Consider the following 18,439-nt stretch of genomic DNA (forward strand, 5'->3'; position numbering starts at 1 on the left):
GATGGTGAGCTCTACATGTGAGCATCATATATGAACCCTCTCGAATCATTCCCTCCCCAACACAGACTAGAATAATTCTGGGTCGTATGGGCTATTATGTAGTTTGGGTGGCAATTAAATGAGATCATGCAACAGTGTAGAGGTACTATGTATTCTAGCCTGAGCTAAATACTTCCCTATTGTTTTAATCATTGCAAACAATTTTAATTTGGGGGAGATTAAAAGTGGGGTCTGGTGAGTATGATGAGAGTGAGACTGGAATAAAGATCAGCTGAGCTTCCTTTGTTACCTGGTGAGCTTGCTGCTAAGATGGTGTTTCGATTTCACTTTACCTTTTGGCTAATTCCAAGAGGACTGAGGCAGGAGGCTGCAGTGACAAGGGTTCACGGGAGGTTCTGCACAGTGCATCCCGACACTACTGATTGCCAGGTGGGATGAGAGGCGAAGGGGGTGAGGGTGGTGAGTGACATCTACTGAGTCAGCTGTATGGGTGACTTAAATAATTCCCATCTCTGAATAGCGAGAAGGCTTTTAAGTCTGGTAATTGCTTTTACCTTTCACAGGGTTGGAATGAGAAGACAGCTGTCCTAAGGTATTCATTGGGTTCACCTTTAGACTCCGTTGATTTTGAAAGAACTCCATGAGATATTATTTTACAGAATATTTTCAAGGTTGAATGCACAGTATTTTGTTTTTAAACCAGGATGAAACGTCTGGAAATAGAAACAAGGGTTAAATTTTAGTAATATTAACCAATACATCTCTTGCAGAGGATCACAATTACGTATTTATAGGTTGTTGAGGTCATCACCCAAGTCCTCGTCTGACTATTACAACTTCACTGAGAATTTCTATTTGTGCTGCAAAACCAGGGCAGTGTCTTTGGTGTCCAGTGGATGGCTGAATCCAGTGGATACGTGTGTTTGGTGAATTCAATCAGTATCTGATTGTTAGCTTTGATTCAGTCTGTGCTGTGGCTCGGAGGATGTGGTGGTGGTGTAGCAGGAGTCTCTGGATCTGTTTCTATCCCTGGCCCTGGCTCTGCACTGCCTCTCTAGGTGACACTGGCAAACATCACTACAGCTACCGGCTAATTTGCTCCTTCTTCTCTCAGTAATGCTTCACAGGTTAGTACCCCCAAACACTTTGCTGTTCATAGAAAACTCTTGTGAATTACTTAATTTGCAACTTTCATGATTTTTTTCCTGCATTTATCTGTTCTTATGGTACCCAGCACCTGTTTTTATGGGACCCACTCACGCTTGGAAAATATTCTACCATGGAGTTTCATCCTGACCTTCTGTGGACTCTTTTCTTTTTTTATATATAAAGAAGTACCATTTATAGCCCTGTCTCCTGGGTTTGCTAAAAATATAGGCAATGACATCTGAAATCTTGAAGATGAACCTTATAATTTTAAGGTATTACCTCCCGCAGATGCAATCCTGGTGTGAAATTTATCTTTCTGCTCAACGAGATCTCGCCAGTGGTTGCTATGACTGCGGAACACCCCCAGACTAAAGTTGAAATACTGATATCTAGATTTCAATAGGTTATCTGATTAATGCCCATATTAACCATCCCTTCTTAATGGTAGTTGAAGGATGATGCTTCCACTCTTTCAGCCTACTAAAATGACAAGAACAGTTGCATGTATAACCTCTGTACCCTTGAATGTGGAAACATTCCTACTAGGACACAGTTTCTGTTCAGCCAAATAAAGTAGACATGATTTAAGAGCACAGCTTTATTGTTATAATAATCACCAGGAGACTGTACCATATATGTGGGTGAGTTCACATGAGAACCTAGGGTATATATCTCCTGGGACATCACTGAGACCTAAAGGATGGGAAGGAATTGGCTGGAGGAAGGATGAGAGGGGAATCCTGGGCTGGCATGTCTGTAGACTTGGAGTAGAAGAGATAGGAAAGTTGAAGAAAGAGAAAATAGATTAGTATGCCAAATCATGAGACCAGGCAGACAGTGGCCAGAAGTAGGTGAGACCTAGATAAGTTGTTACTTTTATTGATTGACTATATGATGTATTTGTCGGGACATATTCATGCTTGTGTACATTTTCTTTATACATATATGTGTGCATGTGTGTGTGTAAGATAGAGTTTGAGATTAGTTGTCTTTCTCTGTTGCTCTCTACATTATTATTATTATTTTAAAGATTTATTTCTTTTATGTATATGAGTACACTGTAGCTGTTTTCAGACACACCAAAAGAGGGCATCAGATCCTATTACAGATGGTTGTGAGCCACCACGTGGTTGCTGGGAATTGAACTCAGAACCTCTGGAAGACCAGTCAGTGCTCTTAACCATTAAGACATCTCTCTAGCCCCTCTACATTGTTTTTTTGAGACAGGGTCTCTCACTTAATATGGAGGTCACTGTTTGACTAATCTGGCTAGCTTGGGCACTCTGAGGATATTTGTCTTTGTCCCATCTGCCCCCAGTGCCTTGATTTTCCTTAAGTGCTGGAGATATAAGCTTAGGTCCCTACATTTACACAGCAAGCACTTCTACCATGGGGCCATCTCCCCAGCTCTTACCTAGTTATGGAAGTTAAGAGTCCCACACTGTAGCCTGGGTTGGGTTGTAATTCATTATGTAGCACAAGCTGGCTTCAAACTCATGACAGTCTTTTTCCTGCTTCAGCTTCTTGCGGTGCTGGGATTATAGGTATGACCCACCAGGTCTGTTTTTGTGACCTTTAATTCTACTAGAGACCGGGAATTCTGTTGAGCATGTTCGAAGCATATGTAAAGGATTTTAAGCAAGGAAGTGACAAGTGACATTTTGCAAGAAAGGTTCTTTTTGACTGCTGGATGGAAAGATTTCCCCAGGAGGACAGTAATAAAAGTAGAGAGTATGATCAAAGTGCGAGATGGTGCGAGCGCGTGTATGCGTGTGTGTGTGTGTGTGTGTGTGTGTGTGTGTGTGTTGGCCAACTGGGGACAAAGGGTTGGAGAGGTATGGTTTAAATCTCCAGGATTTACAGATGGATGGATAGATAGATGGGCGATTGCAATATGGATTTTTGCTATGAGCCACCTGGAGGCTCATTTGTCATTTTGTAAGGTGATTAAAACTGGTATGATAGGTACTCAACCATTTGACTCTATTCAATACCTGTTAGCCATCCATGTAGAACTGTGACGTAAGCAGTTGGCTGTATAAGGTGGAACTAAGAAGGAACAGGGAGGGAGAAAGTAACTTGGAAGTCCTAGTGACATGGCTATCATAACCCATGGGAATGATGACACTACTTAAGGTAGGAACTTGAAAGTCCTAGGCAGATGTTCTGCAAATCAGATATTTACAACTCATTGCAGTAGCAAAGTTACAGATATGAAGTAACAGTGAAATAATTCTATGGTTTCGGAGTCACCACAGCATGAGGGACTGTATTAAAGGGTCAAAGCATTAGGAAGGTTGAGAGCCACTGCTCTAAGGCATGGGTACAAAGCTGTTAGCTCTCCCTTCTGTGGGTTTAGCCGGACTGTACTTGACTCTTAAATGTTTGGAATTGTATAGAATTTTGATCTAGTTTAATGTTCTCACCTTACAGATGGTTAGATGAGCCTGGACGGAGGGGCAGGGATTGGGCAGTCACTGGAGTAACCAGGGGAATGCTTTTCCTGGTCAGTGCTCATTCCCAGAGGATTTGCTGTGCGTGTTCTCTCTGGAGGGGAGAGATGTGTAGACGGAGATGAATGAGATCTGGAAGACGCATCTTGAAGAATAAGAAGTGGGACCTGAGGGAGAATAAAGGTGCTGAAAAGGCTTTTAGGTGGATGAGAGAGAAAGTCTCCATCAGCCTGGGTGGGCTCACCCTTGGTGAGAGTCTTGAGAGGAGGCACATCCCATACAGAACATTTTCATATTCTGGCGCAGCTTGTGGGACTGAGGGTCATGGATCTGACTTCGTCATTTTGTGACAGGAGCATATTCAGAGGTACATGAGCTTCTTTCCCTTAGGTATTGCTAATTTAATGGGTTCATCAACATTTTTTTAAAAAGTGTGTTTTCTAGATAATGTTTGATGGGACAACTGATGCTGGACACATAGCGTAGTCATGGGAAGAGGAAAGGGGCACTTCTATAGCCTGGGGAACCTAGAGTGCTGCCTGTCTCTGTACATCTTAAATTGGCCCTTTGGCTTTAGTAGGCTTACTGGAAATGAAGTCACTAAATAAAAGTAGTGCTAGTGGACCCTGGCTCTCAAAGTTATGACCGAGGTGATACAAATGGGTACAAATGGAAAGCCATAATCATAAAGATTTGTGAGACGGTGTTATTTAGGCTAACATGCCTCTTGCGGCATTTTCTCTAGTTCTCGGTGATTGTTATAGTCCCGTGGTATTCCTTGCATCTCACCTACCTCCATACAGAATGGTAGGAAAGAAGAGCATCAAGCAAAGCAATTTGAGACATCTCATTTGTGATTAGCCACAACTACATTGACTATATTGTGGCTTATCCGTCTCTAGACCCCAATACCAGTCTTCCTATTGCCCATCCACAGTTAAGCCACTGTAGTCAGAGAAGCCATAGCAGGGTTAGGGCTGGACAATGTATTTGGAATGAGGATATGAATGTGTGCATTTATGTGTCTCTCTGGCTGCCTCTCTGACTGCCGTTGCAAATCCAATTATCAATGATGGTCGGATTAGCTATTGTTTTGAGTCGTCCAATTCTACTTCCCATTCAGTGGTGTACATGGTAACTGCAAGAGAAATAAAAAGCTGTTAGTTCTCTGTGTGTGCCTTCCAGGTAGGCTCAATACAACCGCATATATACTGCACATTAAAATTCAGGGGCGGTCGGCTGTCAGCATGAGTGGAAGAGTTCTAACTGGGTAGTGCCAGCCTTCCCGGATCTTTCTGAGTCTATTCAACTCTCCTCAGTCAAGTGAAAGGCCTGGCAGACCTGGCTCCTGGGCATTGGCATTCGCTTGTGTGAACACTGGGGAAGCTGTGCCCAGAGCTGGATGAAGGTTGCCAGGCCCTTGCTTCTGGGCAGGGTGAGGGAGGATAGAGTTATGGAAGGTGTTGCCTCTGTTGACCCACTACATTCTGTTCAGGGGCTTTAAAGGGACAGTAAAGGGGCAGGTCAGAACTAGGTCTAAGTTGCCTCTTCTGCCCTGCTCAGAGTGAACGCTCTTGAGAACGAAGGGAGTTCACATGCTATTATCAGGGCTCCAGGTGGGTGGGATAAGGCAAAATATAGCTTTGCTTCTTTTTCCCTTTGGAGAGAAGGAGAATGCCATCCACACTTCTAGAGCATCTTTGTGTACAAGATAGAGTGGGAGACAGTTGTTCATTAAGTCTGCTCATGAAAATTATGTCTAGATTTCTAAAATGCATTGGTGCTTTTAATGTGTGGATAAGGATAGAAAATAGTATGCTAGATCAGCACTAAATCTACTTTGGAGACTCCTCCCTGACTGGAGGCACCCGAGGAACTGTAGTTTATGTAGGGTGAGCTGAACTCGATTTCCATGGTTCATTAGGATAAGGCTCCTAATGTACCTTTAAAAGGGAATCCTTGCCTTTTTTTTTTTTTTTAGCATAGATGTTTAAAAATGATTTATGCCTACTGAAAATGTAAGAGTTGCTCGTAAGAATATTTACTAATTCAGTTTTACCTCTATTGTCAGCTGTTAATGATGGATATTATCATGGAAACTAGATGTTATTGTCTATCTATGGATACTTGCAACTGTTTGCTAACATGGACAGTCAGAGGAAGATGCACAGTTTCTCTGAATTAAGGGATTGACACCCTGCTGAGAGACATTTAGCTTGCTTCTTTTAAATTTTTGTTTATAGCTATTTGTTCTTGTGCACAGATTGTCGTCGTCATCATCATCATCATCATCACATCACATCACTAATCACTCCTCACTATGATGATCATTGAATATTGAAAATGTTGTCCTCAATGATTGCAATAATGACAAGTTGAGATTTCTTGCTAGCCCTGTTAGGGGGACTCAGATGGGCTTAAGATCCCTGGGAATCCCAGGAAGTTCAGGACAAGAAAGATATTTCTCCCTTTTTCCGTATGAGTGTGTGTGCCCATGAGCATATTGTGTGTAGTGGTGCCTTGTGCTTTGACTGAGGCAAGGTCTCTTCTGTTTCTGTCATTTAGGCCAGCTATGTGGCCTGTGAGCTTCTGGGGGGCTTCTCTTGGCTCAGTCTCCTAACTCCTCACAGTGCTGGGATTATAGACGTGCACCTTATTTGTCTGGCTTTTACCTTGGTTCTTGGGACTTGAACTTTGGTCCTCAAGCTTTGACAACAAGTGTTTTTAATCTACTGAGAGATCTCCCCAGGCCCATCCCCTCTTAAAGCAAAAAACCAAACTTATTTTCTATGTATTTGCTTGTATGCTTGATTCTAAGTGTAATTGGTAGTGTTAATATTAAAATAAATTACTCACCAGTACTTTGAAGTTATCTATAAATAATTTGTATATGTGACATATAATTATCTGATAATAAAGATCTGCATTATTTTTCCATGTAAAAAAAATCACTCCTTTCCAAAATATAAAAATAGAAATCACCCTTGTCCCAAGAAATCATGTGTTTGAAGTCTAGATCCTCTTTCAAACATAAAGGGCTAGTTTATCCCCTGGTAACTGCAAAACTATATCTGGCTTTGGAAAATGATTTTTCTCTTCATGAGCCGGTATTTATACCCCAGTAAATTATCAATGTTGCTACATCTTCTTAGAGCTGACTATGGACATTCTTTTGGAATTGTGTAGGCAAAACTAACAATTTATTTGTATTAATTTATGAAATATTTTGGAGTCTAAAGGCTGGTCTGCTTCTTAATATATAAAGCACCACATTTCCCCCCCCCCCAGTACCTGTACTTGATATCATGACGCTACACTCTCTTATAAAAATAATGCCAACTGAGGCTTTTTGTTTGCTTGTAAAGACCTTGCTTCATTTTTTGTAATCGAACACCCATGCAGGGTCTTGGTCTTCTCTCCTCAGATTTCTTTAAAGATTTAAAAAACAGTAAATCTCCATTTTGCTTCCTTCTCTTCCTTTTGGTGACAGCTACCAATTTGTCGTAAGCATCCCGACCTAGAGCAGGTTATGTACGATCAGGGCCTGCACTCTGGGAGCGTAGCTTGTCAGGTCTGAGGGGAGGGCAGGGAGGGTTTGGGTTGCAGAGTCTTTGCTTTAAATTGGAGAGAACGGAAATTTGCTTGATGGTCGAAATATCAACAATGGAGAATAGGAACCGCAGCCGGAGCGGAGCATACCTCGGTCTTTAATTAGAGATATGTGTGGGAGGCTGGAGGGATGACTGCAGGTAGGAAAAGGTACATTTCTGGGGAAGATTTTATCTGTCCTTTGGCTATCTATGAACTGGCTCACAGTGCTGAAACCTCAAGATAAAAAAAAAAAAAAACAGTATATACTGCTTTCTTCCAAAACAGCTCAGGATGAAGTAGAAAAAAAAAAAACCAAACAAAACCAAAAAACAAAAACAACAACAACAAAAAACAACAACAGTCCCCCCCCCCCATCTCAAACATTTGTGAAATGGGAGGGGGAGGGTAGTGTATCAAATACATGCTAGGAAGTGCTGCATTCACATGGGATGGTCTCATAGTTGGTTCTTCCCTTTCTACCATCAACACAAGGAAGGAAACTTAGTGATTTATAGGATAAGTGTGTGTTTTACTTGTGTGTGTGTGTGTGTTCATGCACACACACACTCGTGTCCAAAGGAAGATGTTTGCTGTGCTCCTATGTATTCTTTAAGACACGGCCTCTCACTGAACCTTGCCAATTTTTAGCTAACTTGGCTGGCCAACAGTCACTGTAATCCTTTTTCCAGCCCTATCACCCCTGAGTCGGTGGCTATAGGCATATGTAGCCATGTCTTACCCAGCTATCCATCTTCACATTATTAGTGTGTATTTTTAAAAAATTCGCTCAAAGCTGGTACTCAGCTCACGCTCATGTCGATACCTGAGCAATATGTCTCCTGTGGAATGCTCTGAACAAGACATTTGTCTTTGGTTTCACCATCCTTGACTTCCCAAACTTTGGTTTCTTCACATGGATCTGAAATTATCGCAGGATCACGTGTGGCAGAGAAGTGCACAGCAGCAACGAACATGCTTAGAAGCTCATGGTGCATGGTTGCTGCATCTGTACATATACAGTGTGATGCTTCTCAGGCAGGAGCTAATAGCTCTATCCTGCCTACATAGGTTGTTAACCGTCAAGCCATTCATAGACGGTTTCACTTGGCTGGTGAATTTTTATTTTCTGGCTTGAGTTATCGTTTGATTCTTCCAACTTCTGAATCATCCTGAGGAAGTAGTGTCTGCGAAAGCCATCTTTACTTAAAGGGCTACAGAGTGGCTAAGTGTAAGAAGGGTTGACTGTTTGCCCTAAAAACATTACAGCGATGATCAAAAGTTTCCAGTTGGGTTAGCCATTTCTCAGGAATTGGGAAGACCTTCGAGTTGCTGCTTCACAGAGCATCCTGTTTGCGACTAGGGTGGAACAGGTGAAGACAGGGAGAAACAAGACTCAGTAGTGATGATTCTGACATTCAGAGATAGCCAGCAGAGCTGAGTTGTCTTCCCAGAAGTCCTGGCTGTAGTGTGGATTGTGAAGTATTCCCGAGACACTTGGAATGCGTTGGGAACTCCCACCATCTGTCAGAGACAGGCATGTAGGGTATTTATTTGAACACATGATGCTGAAGTTCCTGCCAGATTGAAGGCGTGATGCCCTATGACTACATACCTAAATGAACACTGTCAAATGTGGGCTCCAGCGCTTTGGTTTTATGGTTGAACTGGCATAAATGTAAGCTTGCTCTTAATGTATTCAACAGTTATATCTTCCTTCTGAATTAAAGCTTTAAATTAAAATTTAAAAAGTTAAATTAAATTTAAATAAGTCTTATTCTTTATTTTGCCAGCCTTCTTAGAAGGAATTTTCATGAAATCGACAGCAGAGGAGGTTTTTTGAACCTAACATTTTTCTTATAATAAATTAGTAACGATCCCCATTTTTTGAGCATCTTACAGTTTTGTAAACTCTTGTGGAGTTGGAAAGCTTGCCTGTTCCTTCTTTTTCTTTTTACACAGAATAGTAGCTGGATGCTCAACAGTTGTAGCTCTGCTGAGAGCTCACATTAATCTTCTTGACATATCTCTGAATCAGATAAATATATTTTAATGAATGTAAACAGTGAGATCCACCTGTGATATTCTTACCAACAATAGACTCTTCCCAGCAGTAATGCCATTTCTGTTGATCAGGATGACAGTTTTGTTGGGTCTGTGAGAACACTTCCATCTCAGCTCATGTTACTTTATTGTTTTGGTTACTTGGCCATATGGCTAATTACATATTTGGTCATCCTTGTAAGAAAGCACACCCAGCTCACGCCTTTAATCCCAGCACTCGGGAGGCAGAGGCAGGCGGATTTCTGAGTTCGAGGCCAACCTGGTCTACAAAGTGAGTTCCAGGACAGCCAGGGGTATACAGAGAAACCCTGTCTCAAAAAACCAAAAAAAAAAAAAAAACCAAAAAAAAAAAAAAAAAAAAAAAAAAAAAAAAAAAAAAAAAAAAAAAAAGAAAGCACACCCATCTAAGCCAGGTCCTGTTTGCCTCCCTTCACAGGCAATGTGGAGAAGGAAGGAGAGACAGAGTATAAGTATGTAAAGTAATTAGTCCCCTGTGGTCCACAGCACCCAGATTTACTTTATTTCATTTCCTTTATGTAAACCCAAGGCCAAAGGGGAAGATTTATGTGCCAGTAAGATGCAGGAGGAAGAGGAGGAAGAGGAAGAAGAGAAAGAGAAGGGGAGGAGGGGGAGGAGGAGGAGGAAGAGGAAGAGGAGGAAGGGGATGCTGTGCTTAGGGACTTGTTCCTTGGACATTTCTTGGCAAACATCTTCATCATTGGGAATATTCTATTTTACCATATTGTAAGAATACCTACAGTGCTGAGCACTAGAGGCTCATGGCTTTATAGATGTCATCACTATGAATATATAAAATACCTAAGAGTAGGTGTGTGGGGTGGCAAAGGGAACAGAGAGAGAGAGAGAGAGAGAGAGAGAGAGAGAGAGAGAGAGAGAGAGAGAGATCTGTGGATTGGTACAAAGGTTCTAACATTGGGCGATGGTGATGGTTGTGCAACTCTACATAAAATCCTGGATTATACAATTTTGAGGAGTGAATTTTACAGTTTGCTGGTTATACCTCAATAAGTTGATAAAAATGCCCGAAGTGTGGAGCATCACTAAAGGAGCCTCCATACCTTCTCACTCAGAAGGATGCTACAGGACTCTGACCTGCAGCATCAAATCTGAAGGCTTCCTCACCTCTGAGTGGAGCAGGGAAGAGTGGGAGGAGGAGCTGGTGGGATGCAGGGAAGCTGGCTGTGCCCCAGGGACAGCGCTGCAGTGCTACGGTTACCAAAATGAGCAGAATGGCACAATATTTGTAGTTATGACCATTCAACTAGGTTCTCAAAGGAAGGCACATCTCACTGTGAAGCATGAAGACTCACCGCCATCTGAATCACTGTAGCCTTTTCATTAGTTTAAAAATAATACTTTACATACAACACTATACATAGCAATATACGTATAACAATACACACACACACACACACACACACACACACACACACACACGTAAAACTTTAAATCCTGTCAGCTCACATAGTCTCTTTTAAATGACTTGGTCAAATGTACCACATAGACTTGTGTTTACACAGTACATCTCATTGCACCACATCAGCATTAATATACATTAATTACCATTCCCCCTGACTGTTATTTAATGTTGTGCAGAAAACATTTGCTGTGACATTTTAGAATTTTGAACTCCCCCCCATTCTATGTGTGTGTGTGCGAGTATGTGTGTGCGCACATGTGCATGTGTGTGTGTGTGTGTGTGTGATATGATTCTGTAAGGCTCTACTGACTGGTACTGCTGAGATGAGATAAAGCTGCCCAGCCTCCCTTAGTAAGGGAGGCACAGGAAGCAATTGACACCGTTTCTTAGTTCGCATTGTTTCTGAGACATTTCCTACTTCCTAGTATAATATAGCTTTCCTATGAGAACAATTTGCTCGAAAATGGTAACACATGATACATTTCTCATTGCCACATGTCCTGTGGGGGACATTGTTCACTATGCTTTGTAGTCACAAGTTGGTGTTTTTACGTGCTGGGGGTGGGGTCCCGCTTCGTGTGGAGGGTTCCAACTTCCTTCCAAATTTCAGTTTCCCATGATACACTACCCCAGAGAGTTCATTCTTCCGTAGTTGGAGTCTTTTTCTGGAAGTATTATACGATTCATTTATACTGTCAGTTTAAGGAAAATCTTGTGAATTATGGTGTTTTGGGGGATGCCTGGTGGCTTCCGTGGAACGTAGTTCATGACAACTGACACTCAGGAGGCTGAGGTACATGGCGGTCTGAGATATTATCTCGGGAACTGTAAAGTACCATCGAAGGATAATTCTAGAAATGGGAAATGAAACACTTAGGGGAGATAACCTAATCTAATTTGCAATAAAAGAACGTGCAAATTTCTTCTGAAATGATGATTCCCACATTCAGAAGTTATGCTGTAGGTAAAGAGAAAGTGAAGGTTTTTCAGTTAAAACAAAACAACAGCAAAAAGACTTGGAACTTGGGATTCTCGTCCATCTGATCAGATTTTGTAAAATGACATCTTTGTCAGTTTTTGAGGTGCCTTCCCCAAGAAGGCCTGGAAGCAGTCAGATCTGTTTTCTTTTTTTTTTTCCCTGCACCCTTCTCTGAAGGCAGCTTTTGCTGGGCTGGGACTTATTTTTATCATTGCAACAACCTGGCTTTGGAAACTTCTGGAAACGAGAAGAGACTTGAGGGTGGCCCTGGAGCTGACATTGCTTTAGCGCTTCCCGGTGCGAACATTTGTGGACTTCTAAAAATCTTCTCCCTGAGAAAGTCTTATTTTTCCCAGTTTGCCCCAGTTCCAAGTCTCTGTTCTGCTGATTGGATTAAAAAAAAGTTATAGTATAAAACCTTATCACTGGCAGAATGACTTTTTGAACTTTTGATCTTTATTTTTGCAACTCAGCAGCTTCCCCCTTTCTCTAGTCAATAGAATCACAGATCTCGAAAAACTAGAGCAGAACAGGCCTCTAGGGGTTACCCAACTTAAGCCCCTTGCTGTATTGAAGGACGAGGCCAAGGCTCTGAGAGGTAAGGGGCAGGCAATGGAGCTCACTGGGTAGGGTGTTTGCCTGGCATATGTGAAGCCCTGGGTTCAAGCAGAGAATAAACTGAGTACAGTGATGCTTGCCTGGAACCCCAGAGCTCTGGAGATGGAGGCAGTAGGGATCAGAAGCTCAAGGTTAACCTCTGCTCTATATCAAGTTAAGGTCAGTCAAGGCTACATGGGTCCCTGTCTCAGTAGACAAGAACAAACAAGAGAAATATAATGAAGGCTATATAGATAGTGGATGACAGATCTGTAACCAGAATTAAGAATTCTTGATTTCCAGTTTGCTAACTCTTTGATTTTCATAAACCTAAGATCTAAACTTTATCCTGTGGGGACAGAATTTGAGTACACCCTCACAGAACCAAGTACCAGCCAGTGGATGGAATTGTACCATAGCAGAGTGAAATTTGAAAATAGGCTCAGTTTTTTTTTTTAACAACACAAACTCAGTTCTTTCAGTCGGTCAAATACAGAGTGATAATGCCACACTCACAGACTTCTCTGGCCTGTGGCTCCTGTGTAATTTAAGTGTAGAAATATCATGGGTTGAAATGACCGTTGACTTGTCTACCATCCTTAGGCCACCACACGATCTACATTGGGGTCCATGTGCCCAAGAGCTACCGGAGAAGGAGACGCCACAAGAGGAAGGCCGGGCACAAGGAAAAGAAGGAAAAGGAAAGAATCTCTGAGAACTACTCGGACAAATCGGATGTGGAGAATGCGGATGAATCCAGCAGCAGTATCCTCAAACCCCTCAGTGAGTACTCTTGGCTCAGCACCGCTCTCTACCTTTCGGCTCCTCTGCCAATGTAGAGGGAGTCAGGGACCCTGGGGCGGTCTGTCTAATGGGTCATGTCCACACATATGCTTTTCCTGTGATGACAGGTTGGACTAAGAGTGCATGTGGAAGATTCTGTGTTGGTGGGGAAAAGATAAGAGCAAGTACGGGCACAGATGGCAAGTCTTCATCCTGCAAAGTGAGCTAGGGCTCAGCTTCACAGACAATATGTTACTTCACTGCACTCATCAACAGTCAGAGGCTCATTGGATTGATTCCGCTTAAAAATAGGTTCTACTGAGACAATAGGCTAAGATGAGAGTGTACGCATGCATATGCATGTCTATCTTCTAAATCACGGTCATTGGTGACATTTAACTGGATTGTGGGTCAGGTCAGTGATTTAAAATGGAACATTAGAGAAGCTTTGCACAGGGCAGAGAGGAGTGCTGAGTGACACAGCTCTCGAAAGGCTGGCCATAGTAGATTCACCATAGACATACATATAAAATGTTAAGATGGATGGGAGGGGGTCAGAGGGCACTCTGGAACTCAAGTTGCAAGTAGACTGTGGGCTTGGGTATTGGTTTATGCTGTTCTGTGTGTGTTGAGTGGGGGTGGGGGGCTCTGATATATGGAGACCCTTACGGCTGGAATGAATCTGTATGAGCGAGACCCATGCTGGTTGTGGAAGATTCAGGAAGAGGACTTAGTGACAGCTTTCGTGTTGGCAGAAAGCTGTACACTCTCCATCTCTTGCGGAAGCCCAGACCCTGCCATAAAATGCATGATGGGTGGCACAGATAAACATCAAGTTCAGTCACGGCAGGTGATGACGGGCCAAATTAGAACGAAGAACTCAGGGGGCTGTTGAAACATGAATTCACAGCACTAAATTAAAGAGGGCGTGAAGCACCGTGACGTGAGTGTTTTCTCCTCTCAGCGCTGGGATGAAGCAGGTGTCTTAGGAAGCTGGATAAGCCGTGCTCCAAGAGGAGTGGCCCAGATGGGCCACTGGATTGGGGAATATTGGAAATGGGCTTCTGAACATAAGAGGGAGTAGAGTTGTGTGTGAGATGGAGGAGGTGGAGGACAGGTAACTAAAGCTATGTTGCTTTCATTGGAATGCTAGGGAAACTTTTTCTAAAAGAATTCGCCATGATATAGCATCCAAAATAATAGTATCCATTCTAAGCCAGCTCTTTGAAAGGCATATAAAAAGGGTTATGACTTGCAGCTTGAAGAAAAAAAGAGATAATATCCCATTCCAAATAGATTACTATAGTTTCTAGCTATTTACTGTCTATTTTGGCATGGTACCAGCCAGCATCAAAAGGGCCTCTGCTGAGCATCTGTGAGAGGTCCATCCCCTCTTCTCCCATTCTCAGGCCCTCCCTTCCCCTCTCCTCCATTCCTTTGCTCTTCTCTCTCCTCTACCTCTTAACCTCTCCCTCCCTTCCCCTTCTCTTTTCTTCCTGTTTTGAAGCTATCTCTCATTCTTTAAGCAATATAAGATTTGTCTTCACTGTCTATAGAGATGGAGAAGGAGGGGTAAGGGGAAGAGAGGGAGAGGAGGAGGGGTAGGGGGAGAGAGAGGGAGATGGAAAGAGAGAGGGGTTCACCTAAATAAAAGTGCCAAGCAATTTAGAGGTGATAATGATGTCACAACTTTTTATTTTTGGAAAGGCAATGCAAATGGTGTAGTGACACCCAGGTAATTAGGAAAGGGCAGCTCAGACCTAGTTGTGTGTGTGTGTGTGTGTGTAATGCTGCTGCTCTCTGGGGCATTTGGGGATCAGTTTGAATATAGCATGCAAAATAAACAATATAATCTGTTCTAGGGATGGGGCCTCAGAGGTCTCCTCCTTGGTATACTGCTTTGTGTCTTCAGCGAGGTCTTGGAAATATAGACATGCTATGGAACAATTGTTCAGTGATTGTAGCTTCTCATGCAGCCCAGGTTGGTTTTGAACTTGCTTACTGTTTAGCCAAAGAGGACCCTGGACTGTAAATTCTCTTGTCTTTACCTGTGAGGAGCTGGGATTATAGGCCTGCCCTGTTTTATGTGATACTGTGGATTGAGGATTGAAGAGGACCTTGTGTATGTCAGACAAGCCCTAGTGGAAGGACTTTTTAATTTCTTTTCCTCCTGGTGGTCATGGGAGTTTTGGCTGTAGTCATCCAATTCGATGAGAAGGTTGTCTTAGAAATTGCTATGAGTTTTCCTGCTGCTCAGTTTGGAGGCAGGAATTGCCTTAGCTGCTGTAGTTCTTAAAAGTCTGCCCAGGTGCATCCAAATACAGAAAGGCAGGCACCAACATGCAGGCATTTTTATGAGAAAACGCATCTATGAAATCCCCAACTCATGGTCCATTGTTGTCTCTCGAGAGTGTCTATGTCTTGAATGTGGGCCTTCTGAGTTCCTTACATCTATACACCGTTTGTGTCCTGAAGGCGAGAGATGCCTACATGTACTGACTGGGATTTATGCAGCAGTTGTATTCTTTTTGAGGAAGAGAAGCCAAGCAACTCACAGGTTGATAGTAACTTGAGAGGCATCTCTGAGCCACACCACACTTTTGCCTGCACACAGGCCAGTCCGCAGTGCCTTCAGTTGGCTCTCCGTCTATCTGTCTGAACTGTCTGACTGTCCACTTCTCAGCCTGGCTGCTCTGGTTTGGCCCAGGGCGTTGTCATGTCTTGCTTTGCTTTGATGTCTTTCTCCACTCAGAGACAGTGTTGGTTGTGGTGAAGCACTAGTCAGGCCATACCACTCTGGTGCTGATGGTTTCTCATTGACCTTGAAGCAGTGTCTGTGCTGTGCATTCGGCACACAGCATCCCGTCCTCATGAGACATCGCGCAGTCCTACATTATAGCATTCTCTCGTCACTCACTTTGTTTCAGTCATGCTGATGTCAGTGACCTTTGCTCCCAAGCTATTTCTTACTCCAGAGCCTTTGCACATGCAATCCTAGCTTCCTGGAATGGCCATCTTGTTCTTACCTCCATGGGATTTTTTTTTGACTTTCTTCATCTTCCATCCTTAAATGCTGCCTTTTCAGAGAAGCCTTTTTTCCCTCCTCTCATGCTGCTTCTTTGGTGTTGAGGTCCCTCTGCTCTTCTTGGTTTCCTTCATGATAATACATCTTTCAACTAACAAGTTTTCTCTTTTTCACCTACAGTTTTGGGTTGTGTGAACATTAGATCTTAAGTTCCATGATTGCAAGCAAGGGTGAAGTATGTCTTGTTTATTTACTGTAACTCTCCAGAGCTATGCCAGATCCAAAGGATGTTTAATACACATTCACTGAAGAATGTTTAGATGACCAAGGAGGGAAGTTTCAATTACTAAGGAGGGAAAACTTAAGCCTTCTTTCATAGTTCTAAGTCTCCACCACATTCTAAGTGAGGATCCAGCTGATTTTCTATCCTGGCCTGCTGGCTCTCTCTGGCTTGCCTCCCTCCACTCACATGTAAAATCTCATGCTGACTTTTAAGTGTTCCACTTTGGAAAATGCCTAATTATTTCAGCTGTTGCTAAAAGGTTGTCTTGTTTTAGGGTAGGCAACTCCCAAATTGCCTGTTGTACTATTGCCTGTTGGCTGTAGGTGACGGAAGAAATTGATCTATAGGGCACATACTTCATCATGTATACTTAAAAGACGGCTACCATTGCACACAGACATCAGAGAGCTCTGCTTAGAAGTCACTGTGAAGAATCCCCAAATGGTGCATCTTCCAAACAGTTCTAAGGAGACTCCTCCATAGGTTTTCCAGTATTTAGGCATGTCGGGAACATGACATAGTTGACAGGTTCGGATGATTTTTTTCATTTTCATCACTTCTGGCATCAAGATAGAACGTCTAAAAGGTTGGTATGCATTTGATCCTTACCTGTTTATATCTGTGAGGATCACAGAGGCTTCAGATCCACCCCTAAGTTCATCAGCCCCAAGGCTCTACATGGCTCCTGTTCCCAGTGTGGTGTCAGAACTGGTGTCCCAGCTAGGGATACAGGGAAAGAAACCTGTGTGTAATTGTGGCACGCTGAGCAATGGGGGAGAGGGAGGCTGGGAAGAGACAGGAGTGGTGTGGAAGAACAGGAGGGAGGAGAGACAAGGGATGAGGAGGTGGCGTGGAGTGGGTGTGGAGAGAAAACTTAGATTGTGCTCTTTCTTAAAAATAACCCTCTTACCTCCTCCACCGTGCACTTTTCCCCCCCTAAGTTAGCAGCTGCCATCCTCCAAGGCGTGCCCCAAATGCAAGGGACTGATGGTCCTGCTTGCTGGGATCTAGAAACACAGCTCAGCTTCCCGCAGTAAATGGCTTTTGGTCTCTGCACTTCACATTTTGTTAGTGTCCTGGAAGGTCTCTAAGAGCTAGCTTGTGGCTACAGAGTCTACCAAGTGCTTCCAGATGTTAGGAGACACAGGTACAGACCGAGCATCAAGCTCAGTGTATCGACATGCTGTGTGTGCAGTGTGTCTCTGGACCCGAGAGAGTCTGTGTCAGTACAGAGGTACTGGCTGCCTCCTCTGTGCAGGTCTGTCTAGGATGGCTGTACAGTGCTCAGTCAGTGGGTGTGGACGGACAGTTTTGCGTTCTTTTCTAACTCTTTGGAAGTGCACCAGAACGGATGGATTTATGCTAGTGGACATTGTTCTGTGAGCCAGGGACAATGGATGCCAGTCGGTGATCCAGCTAGATTCAGGAAACTGAAACAGAGAAACGGGCAGTTGCTTTTGTTTGGGGCATCCGGGTAAATGAACAGAGTAGCCTTTCACCAGAGCCAAAAATTTTTGGTTTTGGCCACTTGACTTCCCTGTTCCCAGCACACTCTTGTGTCCTTTTCCAGCCCCCTTTTTTGTGTGATACATTTCTTTTTTTCTTTTCTAATCTCTCTCTCTCTCTCTCTCCTTTTTTCTCTCTTTCTTTGTTTTAGGCATGCTCCTTAATTTTGATATCATAGAGTAAAATTTCTTTCATTTGCTGCATGCCATTGCTATACCCCACAAACGATCTGATCTGTAGGATAGGTCTGTCAGATGTGTGAGGGGAAGTAAGTAGCTCCACTCGTGCCAGAGGTGTACAGACACAAGAATCAGGCTGCCTTGGGCATCCTCTTTTTCACTTTCTAGAAGCAGGAAAAAAAATTTTACTTTAGGTCTGAGAACAAGAGCTTTTCATATTGAAAAATAGTCAAAAAGGTAGACTTTCTGTTTTCAGAAGAAGGCCTTATGGTAGAGTTTTCTGGAAGGACCGCCTACCTAGAACATTTATGGGCAAGTATTCCATCCAGGTGACTTGAGGCAGAAACCTGCCCCATATCATCAGAGTAAGTTCAGAACTGGGTTCGGCCTGA

The 18,439-nt window shown here is 43.1% G+C and overlaps 1 protein-coding gene across 11 annotated transcripts in view; it reads left to right on the forward strand.

The window, feature by feature from the left end:
* Positions 1-18,439, forward strand: part of Slc4a4 (solute carrier family 4 member 4) — a 422,068-nt gene that overhangs the window by 148,285 nt on the left and 255,344 nt on the right. For all 11 annotated transcript variants that reach the window (XM_029477155.1, XM_029477156.1, XM_029477161.1 and 8 more), the window contains one exon: positions 12,875-13,054. In XM_029477155.1, the coding sequence (XP_029333015.1) occupies positions 12,875-13,054 (180 nt within the window). The remainder of the gene's footprint in view (positions 1-12,874; positions 13,055-18,439) is intronic.

Source organism: Mus caroli, chromosome 5 (genome assembly GCF_900094665.2).
Source record: "Mus caroli chromosome 5, CAROLI_EIJ_v1.1, whole genome shotgun sequence".
Classification (NCBI taxonomy): Eukaryota; Metazoa; Chordata; class Mammalia; order Rodentia; family Muridae; genus Mus; species Mus caroli.